This window comes from Eurypyga helias, unplaced genomic scaffold (assembly GCF_000690775.1).
Source record: "Eurypyga helias isolate BGI_N326 unplaced genomic scaffold, ASM69077v1 scaffold8675, whole genome shotgun sequence".
Taxonomy (NCBI): domain Eukaryota; kingdom Metazoa; phylum Chordata; class Aves; order Eurypygiformes; family Eurypygidae; genus Eurypyga; species Eurypyga helias.
The window spans coordinates 22,924-45,059 of record NW_010249450.1 but is presented as its reverse complement, the minus strand read 5'-3'; the positions used below and the strand labels follow the sequence as shown (position 1 = coordinate 45,059).

Here is a 22,136-nt window from a genome sequence, read left to right as displayed (position 1 = left end):
AGCAGGAACGTACGTACACAAAAGCACAGCTATATCCTACTCGTGTCCATTCAGTAAAAAGGCAGACAGCTCAGAGAGGCACTGGAAAGAACAGCTGAATGGTTGTGGTGGAAAGTATTTTTTGTGTTTTGTCTTAAGCAACAGAAAGGCAAAAGAGTTCATTAATGACTCTTTTCTCTTCAATAGTAATCTAAGTATAATCACAAAATCCTTTTTCCCTTACTCTGCCCTTTGGGTCTGATGTTTTTCCTTCCTCAAAAGTGAAGAATATGTGTCTTACATAGGAGGGCCTTCTTTTTCCATGTATTCCCATAATCTTGGCTTTATGATCCTCTTAAGACCCGTCTCATTGACAGAAAGTATGTCCAGATGATCTAAAAACTGTACTTCTGTGTGGTGTGGTTAGTTATGTCCATAAGACATTTTGGTACATGTCAAAAGGAATAGGTTTTACTCGTATTAGCCTTAGACTCTGGATATATTGCATATTGATTTCTTTTTAATGTTACGTATGGTGGCAACTTTTGAAGTCAGTAACACCGGTATTTAATCATGTGGAGAACAGATAACCTACAGAGAACTGATCTATTTTTCCATGTTTGGTACCCTGTTTGCGAAACATACGAAGTGCGAACAGTGCATCAAACATGTTTCTCTCCTGTACGCTGGGTTAGCTACCACACGTTTCTAGAGGAAGGGAGATGATTAGCTTTCTCAGACTAGTGAATACGCATCTTTTCCAGAAGCAGGAAATTCTCAAGTTCTGAAAAGAAAAGAAGGCATAACGCACTTACTGCCCTGCAACCACTAACCTTTAACCTTGATTTTCACAAAGAAAAATACTAACTGCATTACTCGGCTACCCGCAGCAGGATTATGTTGTATTGTTCCATCAGGAATTTGTCAGAATAATCAACACAGCTGTTGTACAGAACAAGGCAAATTATAAAGTTTCATGTAACAACTGCTAAGCGTACATACTTCTTAATACATCATTTAAATAACAGCCCAGAACCAGGTCTGAGGTGTTATAAAATGAACTGTGTATTTTTAATTTACTGGACGGTGTGCATTCAAGCCATCCCAGCAGAAAATTTTCCTTTGCCGTATCCTGATGTACAAGGCAGGATGTAGGATGTTCCTTCCCCAAGCGCAAACGCGGGTGCTGTAGCCCCGTCGCCTCAGAAGATGCCGCAGAGCTCTGCTGCAGATGCTGGCTTCCTTGCAGAGGAGGAGGGACAACTTGTGATGCCCCTCTTGAAAAAATAAGCATTCCCAGCACTGGCTTCCGCTGTGACATTTTCCTGGTCTGCCTGCGCAAATACCTTGCGGCTGCTTAGAGAGATTTTACTCCTCTCCTTTGCCTTGTCCTCCTTTGGGTTCCGGCACACGTGCAAGTGTGTCTGATGTGCTGACCGAGGGCTCAGCCCCACTTGCCGCCAAGAGGGGAAGGAGCACAAATAAAGGAGGAACATAAAGGACCTGCAGAGGTGCTCACCTCACCCCTGCTTACACTCCCTGGCATTGGCGTTACTGGCTTTTCTAGGAGCCCAGCAAGTATTTTTGCATTTATGGGCATTTCCCCATCCCTCAGGAGGGCGGGGAGATCTCCCCATGAAATTAAAGCAGTGTGTAGTAACACTGAGCTGTCTATCTTTTAATGCTAATAATAACAGCCATGAGTGCTGCTTTTAGATACGTATATTAAACACAAACAGTGTGCATGGAAATTCATTTTCCTATCCAGATCGTGGTTCTTTTGGGGGAAAAAGACAAAGGCATGGCCTTGTAGCTCTCCTGTGTGGCTGTTGCACCCTAACAGAGTGGAACAGCACTGTAAGACAAGAGGGGTTTGCACGAACGCTGCTCTCCTCCATCATCGGCCAAGCAAATGCCTGGACCCCTGAGCTCCCTTCACGCTTGTTGCGGTGACGCAGGTGTTAAATGTGTGGAGTTTGACTGACAAGCAGGAGGAAGTTGCCTTCAAAAGCTGTCCAGCCTCATGTCTTGTGCCCTGGTGCTGTGGACAACAGCTGGCGCTTGGTTGAAACGAACCAGGAACACAGCAGCAGCAGCTTAAGAAAACATGCTGAGTTCATGCTGAATTTCATGATGCTCTTTTTTCCACTGTGAATTCTGTAGCTTTTCTGACTTGCGGTGCTCTAGCATTTTATGCATTCAGCCTTTGGATGGTTAAATCAAGCTATTCTTCTATTTATTCAAGAAAAGAAAAGGAAAAAAAAGCAAGCTTTTGCCTCATTTTGAGACAAAATCTGGGGTTTTTTTGCTAAGAAAAAAATACTAATTGTTGCATTCTTTTATAGTTCTAAGCTTAACTTAGCATAAACTCACAGCTCAGCCAATCTTTACTTGGATTAAACTAGGAAACCTCTTTTTTTTTTTTTACCTTGCTGTGCAGTTTTATGCTGTTGAAACTCTGGTAAAGTCCATGACAATGATCTAAGAAATATTTACCTTCGGAGAGAGAGGGGCATGATTTACACACTCTAATCTATATTCACTCTGTACAGATGTGGGTAAATCATTGCATGTCTTTGGTCAGGGCACTTTCTGTGGTGAAACTTCTGAACTTGTTGCTGTAGATCTCTTGCCAAAGTCAGCAAAACCGAGACAGTTTCTTTCTTAAATGAAGACAAGAGTCTACACTCAGTGGTTGCACAGACCGCACACAATCATTTTAGAGGCGGATTGGGTTAAACGGGTTCAAAACACACGTAGACCAATCCAATCCATAGTGGGGTTTTTCTTTTTCATTTGCATTTTCTTCAGCAGTTTTTAAGGAAGGAAAATGCTATTTGGACAGTGACGTAGATGTACCATGAAAGGAATATTAAATGCATTGACTGCAAAAATAAATGGCTACTGTTTTTCCCTTCATGCTCTCTAAAGTTGATGTGTATTGAATAAATGAAATTGGGTTTTGAAGTAGGTAATTCAGAAGACTGTCATTAGAAAGCATCCAAATCTGTCCCGGGAGCCATCCTCTCACACACAAGGAGGATACCTGATTTAACTGTGCGGAATTTAACGTAGCCCATGTCATGGCATACCTGTATCACTGAATAAATTTTGACACTGCAAATTTCTTCTCTCTGGCTTAGTGATCAGATTCAGATTTTGTTCTTGAAATCAGAGTTGTGTGTAAAAGCCTTACATTTCTTCATGTCATCTCATCACTCCTATGATATGTAGTCATTGAACTATTCAAATATAGACTGTGTACTTTTTTAATAGCTTTGAGAATTATTTTGTATGATGGTTTTTTTAAATGAATGTGCACTCTAATAACAAAACTTACAATTTTACAGGAGTCACATTTTTAAGCAGTGTTTGTATACATTTTAACACTTTTATATTTTCTATTATGATTTTGTATATTTTTATGTATGCACAGTGTACAGATTTTTTCCTGTAAATAAAACATTTGTTTTCATTTGTTTCGGGGTGCTGGTCTTTTCATGTTGCCTTGAATGAATGTCGCTGAACTGCAGATGGAACAAAACAGGGCAGGTGCCTGTCAGTGCTGCCCACAATCGCAATGAAGTCCCAAATGGAAACAGGCAGACAGGCTGACAAGTAGCTCTCACATGAAACTAACAGAAAAGAGACAAATACTGTGAAGCCAGTTTTATTCTAAAATGAACACGTCTACCCGAGCAGGTGCTCTGGGATTCCTCTGGGAGAATGTACCGTCCTGCTCTATGTTTGGCAGTGAATTTCTTGGCGCAGTCAAGCCCTCTAAGGAGGTTGCGCTCTGATGACTTGATGCTGCACTCGAAATGCTGCTAAACTGCAGCTAAATGGCTCTGCCACCCATTCGAGGGATCCAGCATCATGTTTTAAAGGATATGAAACAACTTTTCTATCAATTTTAAATTAAAATGAGTAACAACTTACCAAAGAGAAAACATAACTCACCATTCAGTCTGTGATGAAATACCGTATAATTTAGCCACTACAAATCTGCTTACATCCATTAAATGCGAGCCATTCTGCTGCTTTTGGTAGTCACTGAACTACGCAGTGACTGGAGTTGGGTTGATGGACATGACAGTCACTTCTTTCATCCCAGGGAGTCACCGTGAGCCCAGGCTGACCGTAAAGCTAGTTACGCATTAGCGGAACGATAGAAGTTGGATTGCCGTCAGGTAAACTCCTGGCAGACGGTAATGGTGCAGCTCATCCTGTGTGTTACACCACCTCCTGGCAGGCAGTGTTGAGGGGCTAATTACTGTGTCTCGCAATAGGTAAGTAACACCTCTGAGAAAACAGTGAGCTACGCTAGGGGATAAACTGAATGCTGGGATGCAGGAACAAAACAACTAATTGATGCTTTTCAAATCCATCAACTTTGCGTTTACTGTGATCACTGTATCCCATCTGATAACACGCTCAGCCAACTTCGTCTGACGTGACAGAGGACGTTCTTGTCTCGCTGGGTACAAACCCGTATCTCAGCAGGAGGCTGAAACCCATGCTTGTGTTGTAGCCAGAGGCAGAATAAAAGATAGTGCTGAGGAAGGCTCGGTAGATGAAATGCCCAGAAGAGCTGCTGAAGTTTTTGTGTGCTGTACTCCCTGTTTTTTAACAGTGACAACTACAGGAGGTGTGACATTTCCTTTCTGATAGTATCTCAGGGAACCTTGGAGGCAACTCATTTTCAGGTTTACTCCCCAGATTGGACTGCCCTTTTTGGAATAACATGCCTTTGAAGAAGGTATCTTTCATATTTTTATTCATGGTTTTGGCTGAGATAGAGTTAATTTTCCTCCTAGTAAACCACATCATAGAAGTCAGCTGTGTTTCACCTGAGCAGCTCTGAGGGGCAGCCTAGAGAAGAGAAGGCTCCAGGGAGACTTTATTGTGGCCTTTCAATACTCAGAGAGGGCTTGTAAGAAAGATGAGGACAAACTTTTTAATAGGGCCTGTAGCGATAGAACAAGGGGTAATGACTTTAAACTGAAAGAGGGCAGATTTAGACTAGATAGAAAGAAGAATTTTTTTACGATGGGGGTGGTGAAGCAGTGGAACAGGTTGCCCAGGGAGGTGGTAGATCCCGGGAAACATTCAAGGCCAGGCTGGACAAGGCTCTGCGCAACCTGATAAGAGTTGAGGAGGTCCCTGCCCATGGCAGGGGGGTTGGACTAGATGGCCTTCCAACCTAAACTATTCTGTGATTTTCTATGATAAGAACAGCTAGACAAGCAAGGGAGGAGCCAGTCTTTTGCTATAATCATACCTGCCACCTTCTTCTGCAGGAAACTGCACCTGCAGCAATGATTAGGTAGTGACTCACTGTGGACTACTTTATTGATCAGTACGGTCAGTCCACTAATATTTATGGTTTGGTTGGACTTCTGTTCTAGATCTCCTAGCATCTTGATCCTTCCAGGGTGACAAGTGGATAATGTGAAAGCTTCATCAGAATAGCATGGATTTTACCTGCCGCACCCCCAAACCTACCAAATTCCACTCCATACATGTATCTTTCCTTATTTTTAATATTTAGATTTCTGCACTCTTGTGGAAGTTGAGTACAACCTGACCCCTGACCTTCATGCATTGATACCTAAGGCAATTTAGAAGTGCATGACCTGTTATTTCTTTTTCCTAAAAATATGCTAATAATCAAGTAAATGCTTATTAAGTTTGATGGAAATGCTAACTGAATATATTAAAATGACAGGGAACTGACTGTAATGCAATAATAAAGTGGGGGTTTTTCACTGGAGGCAGAGTAACCACCAGAAAACTGGCAGCAGAAGTAGGTTGTGACAAATCGCAAGGGGAGCCGTTGCTGATGTGATTGATGGATTCTTATAAAAGTAAAGAAAGGGGTCTAGGGGAAGGAAGGGGGAGAGACAAGGAATGACAAAGCACAGCAAGGAAGGAGAAATAAACAGCTAGAAAGATGTACCATACCAGATGGAAAAGACAGAACTGCTGCTTTTTCCTAATAGTCACTTAATTGGTTTTGGCTGTTTGTTTTCTTATTTTTTTCTGCACATTTGGAGAGGAACCAAACTCATCTGTTGGTGCTCCTCTTGCTGCTGTGAGGTTTATGTGGTGTGGTGTCAGGTTTAGTGCAGTGTGATCACAGGGATGTGATCTTAAAATGAAGAACTGAAGTAGAGTTAAGAACAGTAATGGACTCCCGCTGAGGCTCAGCTTCTTTGTAAACACATGAATCCCAGAGAATAAGATGAGAAAAGACTAATGGCGTTAGGTTGCCACACTCCAACCAACCTCCTCCGTGTGTTTATAGTCATCTGTATGGTAGCTGAATTAAGAAACCCCATTTCCGTGTGTGACCTGTTTCTGCACATGGACAAACACGAATCGAATACCCTCTTGGTTACAGGATGCTGACAGATAAGAGATAATTAGGGTAGCAACAAGTCCTTACACGCTTGTGAGAGGACTCCAGAAACCCCAAGGGGTTCAGGAGGGCAGGCAGTAGACATCACAGCTGCCTTGATTTTATGAAAGCAGCCAGAGGGGAAAATTGCTACCAGTGCTGACTCCAGGCTCTGCCAGTTGCTGTTAATTGCCTCGCTTCCAGACACTCTTCTGACTGCAACTGTGCTTCCTGATTAAAATATTTTGCTGGCCCACCTCCTAACACTGGGGTTTTTCCACCCTCAGTCCTGGAGTGTGGGTGAATGTGATGTGCTACGTCCTTCACTGTTGCTACCGTGTGCAATAGGTATGTCTCCTATGCAGGTGAGGTCCTTGGGGAGGGGGGGAAGGAAGAGGTTCAGGGGTTTCTGGATTGTTTTCTATAAAACTGGAAGACCTTTTTTTTCTGTTTTTTAAGTATAATCATTCTTATAGCAGTTCAAGGGAGTGTAACATCCACATGCCTCAGGAAGCTGGAGTTCACGACTTGTGAGTTGTCTGATGTTTTGTAGACTAGGTGGCAAAAGTATCTATACTTTGGATTAAGACAGGGAGAGTTGGAAGAATTTTTGGCAAGTTAAGGCAAGAAATAGGAGACGTGTCGCTGGTACAAGCTAAAAGGGCCTAGGGTCTACACCCAGGCCCAGCCTTGCTGTCCATGAGGCATGTGAGCAAGGAGGTTGATATAAGTTGCTATACTCCGAGCACAAGGAGGACAGATGTATGAGCAGATGAGCATGAAGGAAAGGTGGAGAAAGTTCTGGTCTGGGCCTGTTTCTGAGCCTGCTATTTCAGAAAAGAGGACTGGAGGATTTGCTGGAGCTTCCTACTGGATCAAACAATGTTATTTTTCTTCCCTAGCAATCTTCCTCTCTGGAGGTGGTGGGTTGTTTTTCAGTTACTTTCAGCGCTTGTTTTCTTCTATACAAATGAAATTATAAGCTATCTGATGGACCTCATTTAGACTTTATAAATGCATGGGGCTGAACGTAGCTATCAGGCCATTAGGCATTTTAATGAGCATCTGCAGCATCCCAAGAACAGTACATATGAGAAGAAAACAAATCAATAAGCTGATACCAAAATAATACTAACAGAGTTGTCCCATGGTACGAGAGCAGGGAAGGCAGAAACAAAAGAGCATATACTGATGTCTGAGAAACATTACCTTATTTTCATGAATATGGCATATGGTTTAGATAATCCTTGATCATTTAAAAGTACTCTTTTTTAGATACGTCCTCATGAAATATGTTCTCTCACACAAAGTGAGAGATCACAGTTGCAGGGATTATAAACTGTGGATAGTTATTTTGTTAGATGAAACAGTGAAACTTTTCTTTACCCATATTTCAATGTAACCAGCATGGCTGCTGAACTTCCAAGTTGGTTGTTGCACATGAAAGCACAATGTTAACAACACCACTACGTCTTCAATGCGCATTGGCTCAAGACAGCACTGTTGCCTTCAGAGGGGTTTATCACTGCAGGAAAAAACCCCAATTGTCATATTTATCTTGCACGTGCTCTTCCTTTGTCTTAAAGATACTAAAACCCATACAGTTTACAAACAAGGTAGCATATGTGAAATTAATTCCTCCTACCTAAAAGAAACTTAAGAATTTCCTAAAGCATTGTAAGGAACCAAAACAAGCAAAGAAATTCAGCAAATAGGAAAAAAATGGATCCTTCCTCTATTTCCTATTCTCATTTCATTAAGTCAGAATTGTTTAGGGCTTTGCTATGTGATTGATGGATCCTGACTGACAGAGGCAGCAGCAAATTTACCAGTCCCTACAGTAACATTTTGCTTCATGAGGAGAAATGAAGGGTCTGTTAGTACTGTAATATAGGATAAATGACTCCAGATCATTTTGAAATAATTCCCATTTTGCTGAAAGTTCAAAGCATAATAACAAGAAGTATTTTGACACCCAAAAATGGTATGTGTTTATTTAGTCATAGTCAATATGCTGTTCTGCCTACCCAGTTTCTTCTTGTATTTTCAGTTCTTCACCCATGGATTCTGTGGATCTGCCCACAAGGATTAAAAGAAAGATTCCAGCTGACTGTGATGGGTTTATGCTGATATATTCCTGCCCCAATTCTAGTATGACTGAAGTATATTAATGAATACTTGTAGAAATGTCATCTTACTGTGTTCTTTTTTTGCTGTGGTTTATATTGTGTATCCTTGGCTATGTGTGTAACACGTTTGGAGAAAACCGTTCTTCCAGATGTTCCTTACAAGAGTTTCACTTAGTCTGAGACCAAGAACACTGAACAAGGGAATCCAAAGCCTCATTTTCATTAAGTTATTTTTGTAGGATGATCCCCTTGGCTATATTCCCTTGTGAATTACTCAGGGTCTTTTTTGCTTGAGGGTCGGTTGCTGTCTTACATTCTGCTAACACTCACACACACACACAAAAACTTCAGCAGCTTGCAGGCATTTTATCTACCAAGTCTTCCTCGCCACTATCTTTCAATCTGCCTCTGGCTAAACCAGAGGCTTTTACAAACCCTCCCTTTCCACAGTTTCCCATACCACCTACCCTGTTGCTATAGCTTCTGTTTTCCAAAATGATCTTTCCATCAGTTGCTATTAATGACATACTGCGGGTGCTACGATATGGGAATGCTGGAAGAACCTGCTAATTACCAGATACACATCCCACTGCTAGATGAGTGCTCTTGTTACAGAGCTCACAATGTTTTTCAGACAATGAGAGCTGCACAACAAAATAAAAAACAGGTGGGTATGAGGGATGGGAACCAAGTCTTTCCAGTTTTTTACCTTTATCCGGGTTTGCAGCCAAATATGTATTGATTTTACCCAAGACAGAATTAGAAATTACTGACAGTGGTTTGATTTGTCACTGTATTTTGGTAGCAGTTGTTTGGTTTTATGTGTAAGGAATGTAACAACACAACCAATTGGGTTGAGAAATCAGAATTTCTGTTGTGATGGGACTTTTAATTCTTCTGCTATTTCTTTCTTATCTTGGACAAAACCGAAATGAATTATCAAAAAATTCCAGACAAAAACTTGGACTGTTGAAATACCCAGTTACAGGTAGATGCCCTCAGGGAATTGTAGTTCAGCTTCATTCTGCCTGTTCCCCTGCAAACTAGATCTCTGGGCTGGCTACATTTCACTGCATGTCCTCCCCTAGCTGAGCTGCCACTGTTCCCGCACTGGTGTGTGGAGGATGCAGGCTCGTAAGGGACCTTGATCTGCCTGGGTGAAGGACAGTGTTTTTCATTGAAGATACATTTTACAGGAATCAAAACTGGCAAAATTAACAGCTTCTAATTTTGCAGAAACCACATTTTGCACTGAGAAAACACTTTAATGGGAACTTGCCCAACAAGTTACAAAATTGCCTGCTTTTTGTTTTATAACTCGTTTAGAAATCCCTTGATTTTGACACTGGTCATCACTGAGAGAGAAGGCAGGAAAGGCGAAAGGAAGACAAGTTATACATGGTTTTGGTTAACCTTTGAATCCTACTTGTAGTGTATTCCTTTTGGCCTAAAGCCAGCATACACAAAAGTTTTATAAAGCCCTGGACGAGTTGTAAGGTTTTGAGTATTTCCCCTAAGGTGATAAAATATTACATCTGAAACAGGGTCATCCAAAAAGTACTCAGTATACAATAGTTGTATCCTGTATAATGGACACCTACATATTTGTATACAATAGTTGTATCCTGTATAATGGACACCTACATATTTCTAAATACCCATTTCTGAAAATCTGGTCCTAATTTACATAGAATAAAGGGATTTTAGAAGTCACTGTACAGCTGATGTTCTTGCTTTTAGTTCAGATTCTGAAGATAATAATCAAGAGAGTTAAGCACTGAAAACAAGACAGAAACAAGAAATAACTCCTCATACATTGAAGTGTTGGTCCTCTATCAACGTCCAGTGAACACCTAAGAAGTAGTTTCCCAGATGAAATACACAGTCCCAAGCATCATTACCGAAAGCATTATAATTTGAAGGGTTGGGTTTTGTTTGAATTTTCCACAATTTCCGAAAGTTAAAAGAGCTGGTACAAATTAAAAATAGAAGAAAGCACTATGAAGCCAATGTCATTCAACAGTGTTGCTTTTGCCGCTGCATGCCCATGACACAACAGTGGCCCATTGCCTACAAAGCAAGGGAATGCAACTAATGAATGATAGGAGCTTTGCAGGACTGCTTTTTCTATGACTACCCACTGGTGAGAGCAACTGGATGCATTCTTGGTCACAGGCATTTGTACAGTATCGAGAGCACTGAATACTTCTGAGCATAGATTATGTATAGCGAACAATACTACTACAGATGTTTGTAATTGTGTCTAAATTTTATATCGATAGGATAGGATAGGATAGTTCCAGCTGGAAGGGACCTAAAACCATCATCCAGTCCAACTGCCTGCCCACTTCAGGGCTGACCAGAAGTCAACACCTTGTTAAGGGCATTGTCCAAATGCCTCTTGAACACTGACAGCCTTGGGGCATCGACCACACCTCTAGGAACCCTGCTCCAGTGTCTGACCACCCTCTGGGCAAAGAAATGCTTCCTAACGTCCAGTCTGAACCACCCCGGCACAGTTTTGACCAACTTCCACATGTCCTGCCACTAGATACCAGGGAAAAGAGCTCAGGAAAGGTGAAGGGCCTAGGTCACTGGAGGAAACGAAAAGAACTAAACTAGTTCAACCTAGCAGTATGGAGACAGAAGGTGATTTGTCTGCAATGTCCCAGTATGAAGGGAAGACAACTACCAAAGAAGAAGGGCTCTTTGAGTGAATCAGGAATAAAGGTTTATAAACGGGCTACAAATAAATTTAGTTTGAAAGCAGCTACTATACTAAATGTCAGATGAACAAAGCTCTGCAACAGCTTCTACTTCAAAAGACAAGGAACCTTAAACTTCTTTTAATTTGGACACTATTACATTTCTGAACTGCATTAAAGAATGAAGTTTATAATGAGAAGGTATTTATTCTAATGAATTACAGGCTCAGTATAGTTTTATGTTGTATTTCCTTAAGTACAGCAGCTTTTTTTTTGCCCTGAAGGAAGAAGAACATCATGATTAAATCATAAAGTTCTACAGAATTGGATTAGACTTGCCATATGAGTTCATGAGGTTTTGAGCAGTAAACCAACCTTTGGCCCTCAAATTTCTCCTGATGTAAAACTAGGATGATGATAATTATCTGCTTTATAAGGATACTGAGGATTAAACCAATTAACGATATTTGTTTACAGGAGATGTGCTGATTTTTAATTAGGACAGAGTTAAGTTTGTTCACAGTAGCTAGTATGATGCTATGTTCTGGATTTGTGCTGCGAGTATTGATGCAGTGCTGGAAGAGGTGCGAGGAGGTGAGGGAGCATCTGTGTGGTACTTAGTTGCTGCCTGGGATTAAACCACAACAGGAGGTTACATAAATGCAGAAAAATATTCTCTGACTAGGAAATCGCTCTTTTTTTTTTTTTTTCCCCTTTCTATCCACCTAATCTGAAATGATTGTTACTTGAATTGTTAGCTGGATATATGACTGTAAAAATATACCTGGTAGACCCAGTAAAACTCTGAGATGTAATGTCAACTGACACAAAATGTACAGAAATGTCCTGCTCTGGATAAAATTTTAGTATTATGACACTGCCACATCACTAGAGATTATTCAGTTATTGAACAGGGGAGAAAAATGAGAGGTTCTATTACCTCCAGGGTTACATTTACTTTTTCTAATCTTTTCCATCTGTTGAATTTGATTGTCCTCAAAAAGCAATTAATTTATTTGTTTATATAATCTGTTGCACTGTATTAGAGATTCTGTTTTTTTCAGCTGACCTATGCCTGCATTTAGCTTTGAAATGGGAAGTTGCAGCAAATACATAGCTGGAGTCCTATCTGTAAAATATAGAAAAACAGAAGAGTTAGAATTAAAATGGGGAATTATGAGGCTAAATTAGTGCTTGACTTTAGCCAGACCAAGACATGTACTAAAATTCAATCTGATCCTTGAACTGCAATTGCAGGTGAGATCACTGCAACAGAAGATCCCACAACATCCTCTCCGTGTGGCTTAGCAATGCTATTTTGAAGAGTTCAGTCTACCTGTAGGTCCTGTACACCTTGGTAGAACCTCAACAGTCCACACCAAACCTTGAAATCAGTTCAGAAAAAGAAGTCAAAATGTCAAGTACAACACAACTTCTAGATCACACTAATGTAATGGCAAGCAAAAAACAGCACAGTTTATTAATACTTTATCCCTTTTTTCCATGCATTTCTCTTGGCACTAAGCTCTTCACCATCCAGACTCTCCCTTGAGAAAAGATGTACATGTGAAGACAGCAAAGAAATACTGCTTTGGTTGAGTTTCTGCTGATGTATACTAGCAAGAGCAAACAGGGTACCAAGACGTCTTGCTCATAAGAATCTTAGCACTTTTTTTTTTTTAGCTGGGAACATACCACATTCCTTGCTTCTGTAGTAAGCTCTGAATAGTGGAAACTTTCATTTGCCTCTCAATCTACCCTGCAGGTTTAATGTTACAGTGGAAGTGTATGAAAACCTGCCGATTGTAAATCATGTCCTGAAGCTCCTGGCACAACTATAGGCTGATCATGATAGGCAAGGGCAAATTGTTTGACTGAAGCTGTTTTCCCTGTACTGAGAAACGTTGTCATGTGTAAGCCTACAAATCCTTTGAATTCTTAAACAGTTTTGGTTTATTGCTTTTTGGATAGTGACAATGATTTTAGAAGTCAAATCTTCTCCTACAGATATTTACCTGCTAGCCTTTAAACAGGCAGCAATGTTAATCTGTCTTTCAATCACTGCAATTAACTCTGATATCCATGCCTCTGCCAGGGTGTGACTATGACCCTTTCTATTGACCAGCATCACCTGCAAGGTTGTCAGGAAACAGCTGAGGCTGTTTCCTCTTTTCTAAGATAATCTCAATGAAAATGCATTAGGGTGGATGTGACTTCTTAAACTGACATTCAGCTATATTTTTGTTTTGAAAGTTCACTCGTCCAAATAGATCAAAATCTTTACCTGCATCACGCCTAGGGGCTTATTCTAAATGTCACTGACCACTTAAAACTCTGAAGAAAGATGTGAGGCATCTGGATTTACAGAATATGGCAAGAGACAAGAAAAGACCTAATAAATGTCGTATATGACAAGATTACTTTCTGTATCATAGAATGATAGAATGCGTTAGGTTGGAAGGGACCTTTAAAGACCACCTAGTCTAATCCCACTGCCATGGGCAGGGAAATCTTTCTGTAAATCAGGTTGCTTAAAGCCTCATTCAATCTGGCATTAAACTATTCAAATGCCAAATTAAACAATAATAGGGCATCCACAACTTATCTGGGCAACCTGTTCCAGTGTCTCACCACCCTCTTAGTAAAAAATTTCTTCATAACATCCAGCATCCAGTATAAATCTACCTTATTTCAGTTTAAAACAATTGCCCCTTTTCCTGCCACTACAGGCCCTGGTAGAAAGTCTCAATCTGTCTTTCGTATAAACCCCCTTTATATATTGAAAGGTCACAATAAGGTTTCCCCAGAGACTTCTTCAGGCTGAACAGCTCCAACTCTGTCAGCCTTTCTTCAGCAGAGAAGTTTTCCAGCACTCTGACCATTTTTGTGGCCCTTTTCTGGACCCACCCCAACAGGTCCATGTCCTTCTTACGTTGGGGGCCCCACAGCTGGACGCAGCACTCCAGATGGGGTCTCACGAGAGCAGAGTAGAGGGGGAGAATCCCCTCCCTCGACCTGCTGGCCACACTTCTCCTGATACAGCCCAGGATACGGTTGGCTTTCTGGGCTGCCAGCGCACACTGCCGGCTCATGTCCAGCTTTTCATCCACCAGTACCCCCACGTCCTTCTCCTCAGGGCTGCTCTCAATCCCTTCAACCTCCTGCCAACCCTGTCACCCCCCAGCCTGGATTGATACCAGGGGTTGCCCCAACTTAGGTGCAGGACCTTGCATTTGGCCTTGTTGAATTTTGTAACATTCACACAGGCCCACTCCTCAAGCCTGTCAAGGTCCCTCTGGATGGCATCCCTTCCCTTCAATGGCACCACTCAATTTGGTGTCATCTGAGGGTGCCATCAATCCCCCAGTGTTTCTGATGAAGATATCAAATAGTATTGGACCCTTAAGGGATCCTTCTTCTCTCTTTCTGCACTATTTGCACTTCAAATTTGACCTCAGCTTCACTCTCTCTGAAGTGTCCTCTTTTCCCCTTCTTTCAGAAATGCCTGTTTTCTTTTGCAGGGTGAATATGGGCTACAAAAGCATCCCATTGTCTTTGCCACAAACCCTACTCATTGCATTTTTCCCTAGGTGTTCTGACCCATTCATTTCCTTGTCTAATGTGGAAGTCTCTTCCCACTGCTGTGAAGCCCCATGTTTCTCCACCGCTATGGAAAGGAAGAGACATCAACATATTACATGCTGTTTAAAATCGTATATAACATAAATAGATATTGCTGCCCTTCACTTTCTGTGTCTTACAGAAAGGAAGATCTTTTAACTGGATGTCATTTCCATTACTGCATTCCCCAGCCATAAATTGCAAGTATTATATAGTCTAAAATATATGTCCTTGTCCTGTGTTTGTGTTCATTAATGTGTGTTATTTTCCAATTTTATTTCATAGTTTTCTTGCATGAGAGGTGGTCAGGCTGGCTGCTTCCTACTTGTGCCCTGGGTCTAAAGAAGAAAGTCCTAAACCCTTCTGTGATGTTGAAGCCAGTCGTCCCCCAAGAGAGCATCCTCGTGGCAGGCAGGCTGAGGCTGAGCTCATGTCAACATACTCAGACAGGTTGTGCTGAGGATATAGCCTGGGGCAGCATGAAGGCTGGCTGGGGCTGCTTGGGACCCTAGTTAAATGCCCAGGTTATTTACCTGAACTGATCTTTTTGTCGTGAGCTGTGAGAGAAATTCCTAAAGTAATTTTGAACTCATTGTGTGAAATGCAGTTATACCTTATGACAGCAGCAAAGGTGCCCTTGAGACCTTTCTTCTCTTTGCCCCTCAATTTTAAAAAGTCATAACACTGCATGTTGGGAAAGAAATAAAGTCAAAACATTTCTGAACTGTACTGTAGTATTGCACTTAGTGTAGAGTATTCTGCACTAAGAGATCATTTTGACTTGCCCCATTTTCAACTTATGAGCTCGGGTGTGCAATTCTATTTGGACAAAAAAATCTCGCCATTTCCAGATGACTGAGAAGGTATTGCAGCATCCTTTCTTTATGGTGACTATTATTTACTCAAAGTCAGCCCAGCTACCAGTGAAGAGATGAAAAAACCAGAGCATGAGTGTTAACGTCTACATGAATTTCAAAGAAAAATTGTAACAACTTCCAATAATAAATCTTATGATAAGCCCACGAACCTCTACAAAGTCATGAACTAAATAAACAGGGTCTCTTTTCAGGATTTAATATGTGTGTTCCAATTTAACGATAAAATAAGGCTTGGCACATCTGTCCCTTCATTGTATATTGACCTGTAATTTTGTGTCCTCATGCAGCTAAAATATCTTAGTTATCAAAGTGGGAAAACGAGCAGTTTAAAAAAAACCAAAACCAACCAACCAAAACCAAAAAACACTAAAAAACCAACACTGTTAACTTATGCATATAATCCTGGAGCACTTTTTTTTTTTATCGCTATCACATGTAGCTCTGTTTCCCAAAGTGCGTATGCATTTCTCCATGCTCAGTGGAAGATCAAGGACAGAAAAGGGTTACTAGAAAACTGCATATACAAGGCACTATCACTAAAGAAAGAAGGACTCCTTGTTCCCCCCTCTGGCAGCAGGGAAGCTCCACAAAGGCCCTGGAAGAGGGGGCTGGCCTGGGCAGCGATCCATAAGGTGAGAAGCAGGTAGTGGTGGTACAGCTTCCCGGGGACCCCCAGCGTGCCTGGGAGGTGTCTGATGGGCAACCCGAATCAGCACCAGTGCTTTAGGTGGTGCACCATCAGGCATCCTAATGTACCAAAACGGCATGGAAATGCCTTTTGCTCAGAGCTCAAACCTGCTGGGGAAATTCTGCATCCCTGCCAAGCTAACTCCTGCTGATCGCACATCAGACTCCAACACTATTCTCCTGCTTTTTCACAGCCCCTCCATCAAGGCGCTCCGTTTGGGCCCAGGCGGCTATTTTACCTTCTGTGCATGACCAGTGAAGATAAATCTGAAGACAAGTCAATGTGTGAGCAGTCCCATAGCGACAACAGGGCTGTGTGCCTGAGTACGTGCTCATTCAGGAGAAGCACAGTTGCGCACGCTGGGTCCAGCTCTCGTTGAGGAATGCTCTTTAAGTGCATTATTATTATTGGAATCTCACTGTCCATCAGGGGAAAAAAAGAGTCTTTGTAGTTGACTTTGTTCATTCTTTCTATTTAATTTCTCCCTCACCCAGCCTCCCCCTCAGCACATGATAATTTTGGAAAGGTCACAGTATCAATTATTTTCAAGTAAGTGTGTATATTTTTTTCAGCATCACTTCTCCAAATCCTTGGGGAAAATGACAGGGCCAGCTTCTATTTTTAAAAGTGCAATGATTTTAATGCAAGAAGACAGAGTACAAATCAACCTGCTAATCAGGGACTTTTACTCACATCTACTACATCCCTTTCCTCACACTCTCCTCCTTACATTTGCTCAGAGGCACTTTCTGACACCAGACATAGCACTCTGCTGATCACAGGGATTGGGTGGACATTTTTCCTCAATTTTAATATGCAAAGCAGCATTAGATGTGCTAGCCTGAGTTTCAGAGGTCCAGGGAGACCTAGGTGTGCTACCTGAATGACTGTGTGGAAGTAATTAGTCAGAAGTCCATGAGCTGCACTGGAGCAAGGCAACAAAGGTTGTGATTTACAATCTGATCAGTGACTTACAATCTGATCAGTGACTTCCAAGCAATTGGTTCTGCAGATCTTTGAATGATACAGGTTTAACTTGACTTAAATTTGGCAGTCAGTAGCTATGCAGCAAATTCCTGTTTTCTCTAAGCTGAAATTAAGTGAAATAGCGAGTGCAGATTCAGTCAATCTCACTCTTGTGTCATCCATAACCACACCCTCTCAAGCACTCATTATTCGTATCTTGACTTCTTTAGCAATTAGAAATTAACTTCAGATACGTAACGTAAGGTTAACCTCAAAAGCTGCCACACCATTATGTTATCCAGCTAATGATCCCTCGTTCTCAGTGCATTATGCCCTCACGTAGGGTTACACCAGACAGAAAGATCTTCCATGCTGAGGTTTCTGTACCATTCTATGAAACCAAATGCCCTCAACAACAAGCCTATGGCTACAGGGAAGCTCCGTATCTCCTGGGTGAATGCTTAATACCTGCTTGCATGCAACAGATGAAAGAGCAGGTTTCTGTCAGCACCGCCATGGTGAAAGGATGGTGGTTGAAGCTGTCATGAAAAATCTGTTGGGGGTGGCTGCATTGGTGTAAGTTTAAAGAGAGATAATGCCAACCTGACAGGGAGCTGTAATGGGAATAAAAGACACCGAAAGAGGTAAGAGAAAATAAAACAGAAAATCTGCATAACTACATTAACTGCATAATTATAAAGGACTGATGCGCTGAAAGCCTAAGCATGCTGACCCTGCCCAGATTGCTCTGGCAACTGGGGTGGCAGTGCCAGCCCAGCTGGCATTGTACTTGGCTGTATGCTGCATTTTCGGGGGCATGCCCTTAGGGAAGGGCTGCCCCAGGCACACATGACCACGTTGCCAAGGGGCAAAAGAGCTACCCATAGTGAGAGAACAGGGAAAATGGAGTCTCCTCCTCTATCTCCTCCAGCTTCCCCCCAAACACTGCTTGGTCTCAGGCAGTTTAGTGCTTGACAGCTTTGCCAACGAAGCTTAATGTCTGCCTAGAATGATGTTATCAGCCCAGTAACAGTCCAGCTTAAGGGGTGCACCTCTCTCCTCCTGGAGGAGGACAGACAAAGAGGGAGAGCAACATGCCCCATGCCATCCATCCCACCTGAGGCAGTCCCTGCAGCTGGAAAGAAATTCACCATTCTCCTCAACATTTATCACCTCTGATCAGTGCAGAAGGCAATGGCAAAGACAAAACATTTTCTCTGGGGCTCCTGGACCATGAAAGTGACTCCAGGGCCTGCCTGAGAGTCAATTTAAAGCTGTGGTCTTCAGGATGAGTTCTCAGACTGATTCAGGAGGTGATGGTTTCACATTGGTTTATGATAGCTGGAAGCTAACACCTCAGCTGCAGTCAACCAGTGCTGTTTTTCAATCTTCAGGGCAAATCCCAAGAAAAAAAAGTTAACTGATGCACAGAGAACTAAGAAGTTAGCCATATGTTCTCAGTGTTTTTATAAGTTGCAGGAGTAAATTGCCTCCTGTGGCATCTCACATCCAGAAAGAGAGGATCCCAGATCTGACTGAGCTCCTTTTCAGGAGTGACTTTTGTCTTGATTTCTGCCAACAATAAGGGAGCTTACTATGAAAAAAACCCAAGCCATACAGCGACTTCCAGGTGGCAACTAATGATCCACCCTCCGAGACCGATCTGACTTTGCCCCCTTGCATTTCTTTGTTAAATGGTGGTAGCTGTGGAACAGTAGGCAGTGGGAAACACATGAAAGATTCTTAGTGTTCAAAGAGAGAAACCTAATACAATACATCGACCACGCATGTGACTGGAGACTGAGGAAGGATATTTAAGAGACTGTTTCCCATTCCCTGCCGTGGTGCTCCTGAATTGTTGCACAGCCTGTTCAGTTCCTGCTGCTAAGAAACAGCTTGCCTTGCCCCAAAGCTGTCCTAACAGATCTTCCCCTTGTAGACAGATCCCACATTGATCATTCCTTATAAGAGATGATAAACTAGATCAAAAGTAAACCCCATATTGAGAAACAAGTTAAGCATTCAGAATTATTTCCTCTGTAGCTGAAAGAGGCAGCTCCTGCAAGGAAAGAGGGTTTTTAGACAGCTTGCTACATTACTGCAGTGTGCAACCACCACGGTTTTATTTTTGCTAATCGACTTTTTCTCAACAGTGAGCCTTTGCTTTTTGTCACACTGCACCCACAGCAGCATGACTGCCTCATAAGCCTTTGATGCTGCAGAATACACAGTTCTCTGTAACAGATTGGATCACTCTGAGAATATAAAACCAGCCCCGACTGTGTGTATATCTGTGGATGCCAGGTTGTCAGCACAGGTAGCTGTGCGTGTGAATCTGTTCTCAAGACACATGGAGGCACCTAAGGCTCTGTACTGAGTTCATGTGGTTTAGGACCCATGTCTTTTCCCTGACCCTTGCTATTTGGGATGTGCTCCATGAGTAAAGACAATGTCACAAGGTACTTGTGGTAACTGTTGTGGCCTGTTCCCATGATCACAGCACAGTCAGATGACATCATGGAAGTCAAGGACCTTGGTCAAAGTGCTCAGAAAATAAAGAAAAAAGGTGCTGCTGTTGAGAATTTTCCATAAGAATTGTAAGAGGTAAGGGAAAGGAGAAAAAGTAACTATTTTGCTTTAGCATTAGCACTTTTCAAACGGAGCGCTCTATCTTTTTCAATGTCAGCTCAAACTAGAGTTTGGAAATGAAGTCCTGGTCTTGGGGAAGGCAACAGCACTTTTTTCTTCTGATTTCAGGGAGGTTTCACAGCTTGCCTGAGATCTTCCCTCAAGCTCCAGGAGTAGATTAATTCTTTGTTTAAGAACTTAAGGCAAGATGTATCAGACCAAGAATGATCTCAGGCTGTGGCAAAATTGGAATATATTTGGCTGTTACATTCAACCTTTCCCTTGTCTAGGCTCCATGATAATATAATGTTGTTGTTGCCAGACACTAAGGGTAGGCTCCAGCATACAGTGGGCAAGAAATGATAAAGGGAGGGCTTTTTTTTTTTTTGGTAATAGTGTAATGGAGATAATGAAGAAAGGAAATCGAGAATAACCTCTATCACATACTTAAAAGAGAAGGTGTTTTCATAAACTATGCATATTTGCCAATTCTTACTGCAAAAAACCTCTTAAAGCTTCCAGATCTGCCGTTATCAAACCTTAGAGTCAGAGTTTTCAACACAGAAACATTAGGAAGTTCACTTTTCTGTACTGAAAATGCCATTTACAGAAAAAAAGGGGTCTGAACAGGTTCTAGGCATTTTGGAAGTGTTAGAAGTGGCCTTCCTCGTGAGAGAGAATTCATTGTTTATTTTAGCATGTAGCTGAACTGGGAATTTAATAGAAAGTATATAGAGCCCACAAAAAACTGTAATTGCAATGAGCATTTGTTATCAAGGGGATCTGTCATGAAAATGGTATTTGCAAATGCTCTCCTCATTTATATTCTTTTCAAGGTTATGAAATCCCTTCCTCTTGTTGTTCCTCTTTCTCCTCCCCCCAATAAACGTTCAAGTATTCTTCTTGTACATAGATGCCAAAACCCCTGGCAACTAACTCCGCAGCATGCAAATTGACACCCAGTGTGCCCTCAGAAGAACACAAGCAATTTCAGGAAGCAAATGTTTATCTGTTCTTTCTATCGAGCAATATATTGTTGACTGCAAACACTTCCACCCCAAGACTCCAGTAATATCATTTGGACAAGCTTTGAATGTCCTTCTCGTAAAGGCACATGTACAGGACTTGTAGTCACAGCAGTCAAGAATGCCTGATAGACCCTGAAGAAAATACAGTTTAAAAATAATATACATCTTACCTGCTTATTCATAAGTATGTAGATAATGGGATTGCAAACAGTGCTGCTTTTTGCTAGGATGGAAGGTATGATGCTTGCAACTGGAGTCACCGTACCTGGCTTACCAAACGTTGCAAGTAATGCTATAACTCCATAGGGAATCCAACACACGAGGTAACAGATAACGGTCGTGATCACCATGAACAGTACGTGGTATTCTCTTTTGCGGGCAGCGTTCTTGTGGATTTTTCCAACCTAGGGGAAGGTGAAAAAGGAAGCTGAGCTGTGAACCGATTGCTTTAACAAACTGGGACTCTTGGTCTTGGATCAGCAATGATAATCCAGAAGCAAAACAAAAAAAATGCAAACCCAAAAGTGAGCGAAGGCAGTGGGAAGACTTTCATTGTCTCCACCAGGCATTAACGGAAGCCCTGCAAGCATCATGCTGCATGCCAGCAGAAACCACAGTCCCAGTGGTGGTTGGATCAAAAGCAGAAAGGGGATGAAGTTAGCACATGGTCCTTAACAGCTGGTAGGTCATCTCCAGTTGTTTTTCAGCTGTGGAATTTTGTATAATTGCACAATGTTTTCACTGAGGTTATTCCAGTACCCAGGACTTGCTTGAGACAGAGAAGCATGACAAGGCATAGGTGAATCGACAGAATAATTTTCTGTTCAGGGTGTGGAAAGAGCAGAGCAATGCTAGGACTGTTCTCAGTCCTTGGATGTTTTCAAGGCTTGGCTAGGTAAAGCCTCATCTGGCCTGGTGTAGTATTGGCGATGGTCGCACTTGGAGTTGGACACTAGAGTAGCCTTGCAAACAACACTGTATTAAGATTTAAGTGGTAGGGTTCATCCTTTCTAATAATTCTTAAAGGCAGCTTACCATTTTGATAAAAGGGCCTTATACCTGATAATCATTCAAAACGGTTTTTGCGCTCTTACAAAAGCGTGCCAAATACTGA

The 22,136-nt window shown here is 41.9% G+C and overlaps 1 protein-coding gene across 1 annotated transcript in view; it reads right to left on the bottom strand.

The window, feature by feature from the left end:
* Positions 1 to 21,426, bottom strand: part of LOC104509423 (pinopsin-like) — a gene marked incomplete at its 5' end in the record, with an annotated part of 25,427 nt that extends 4,001 nt beyond the window's left edge. Inside the window, one exon of the mRNA XM_010151357.1 lies at positions 21,193 to 21,426. Within this exon, the coding sequence (XP_010149659.1) occupies positions 21,193 to 21,426 (234 nt within the window). The remainder of the gene's footprint in view (positions 1 to 21,192) is intronic.
* Between the last annotated feature and the right edge of the window lie 710 nt (positions 21,427 to 22,136).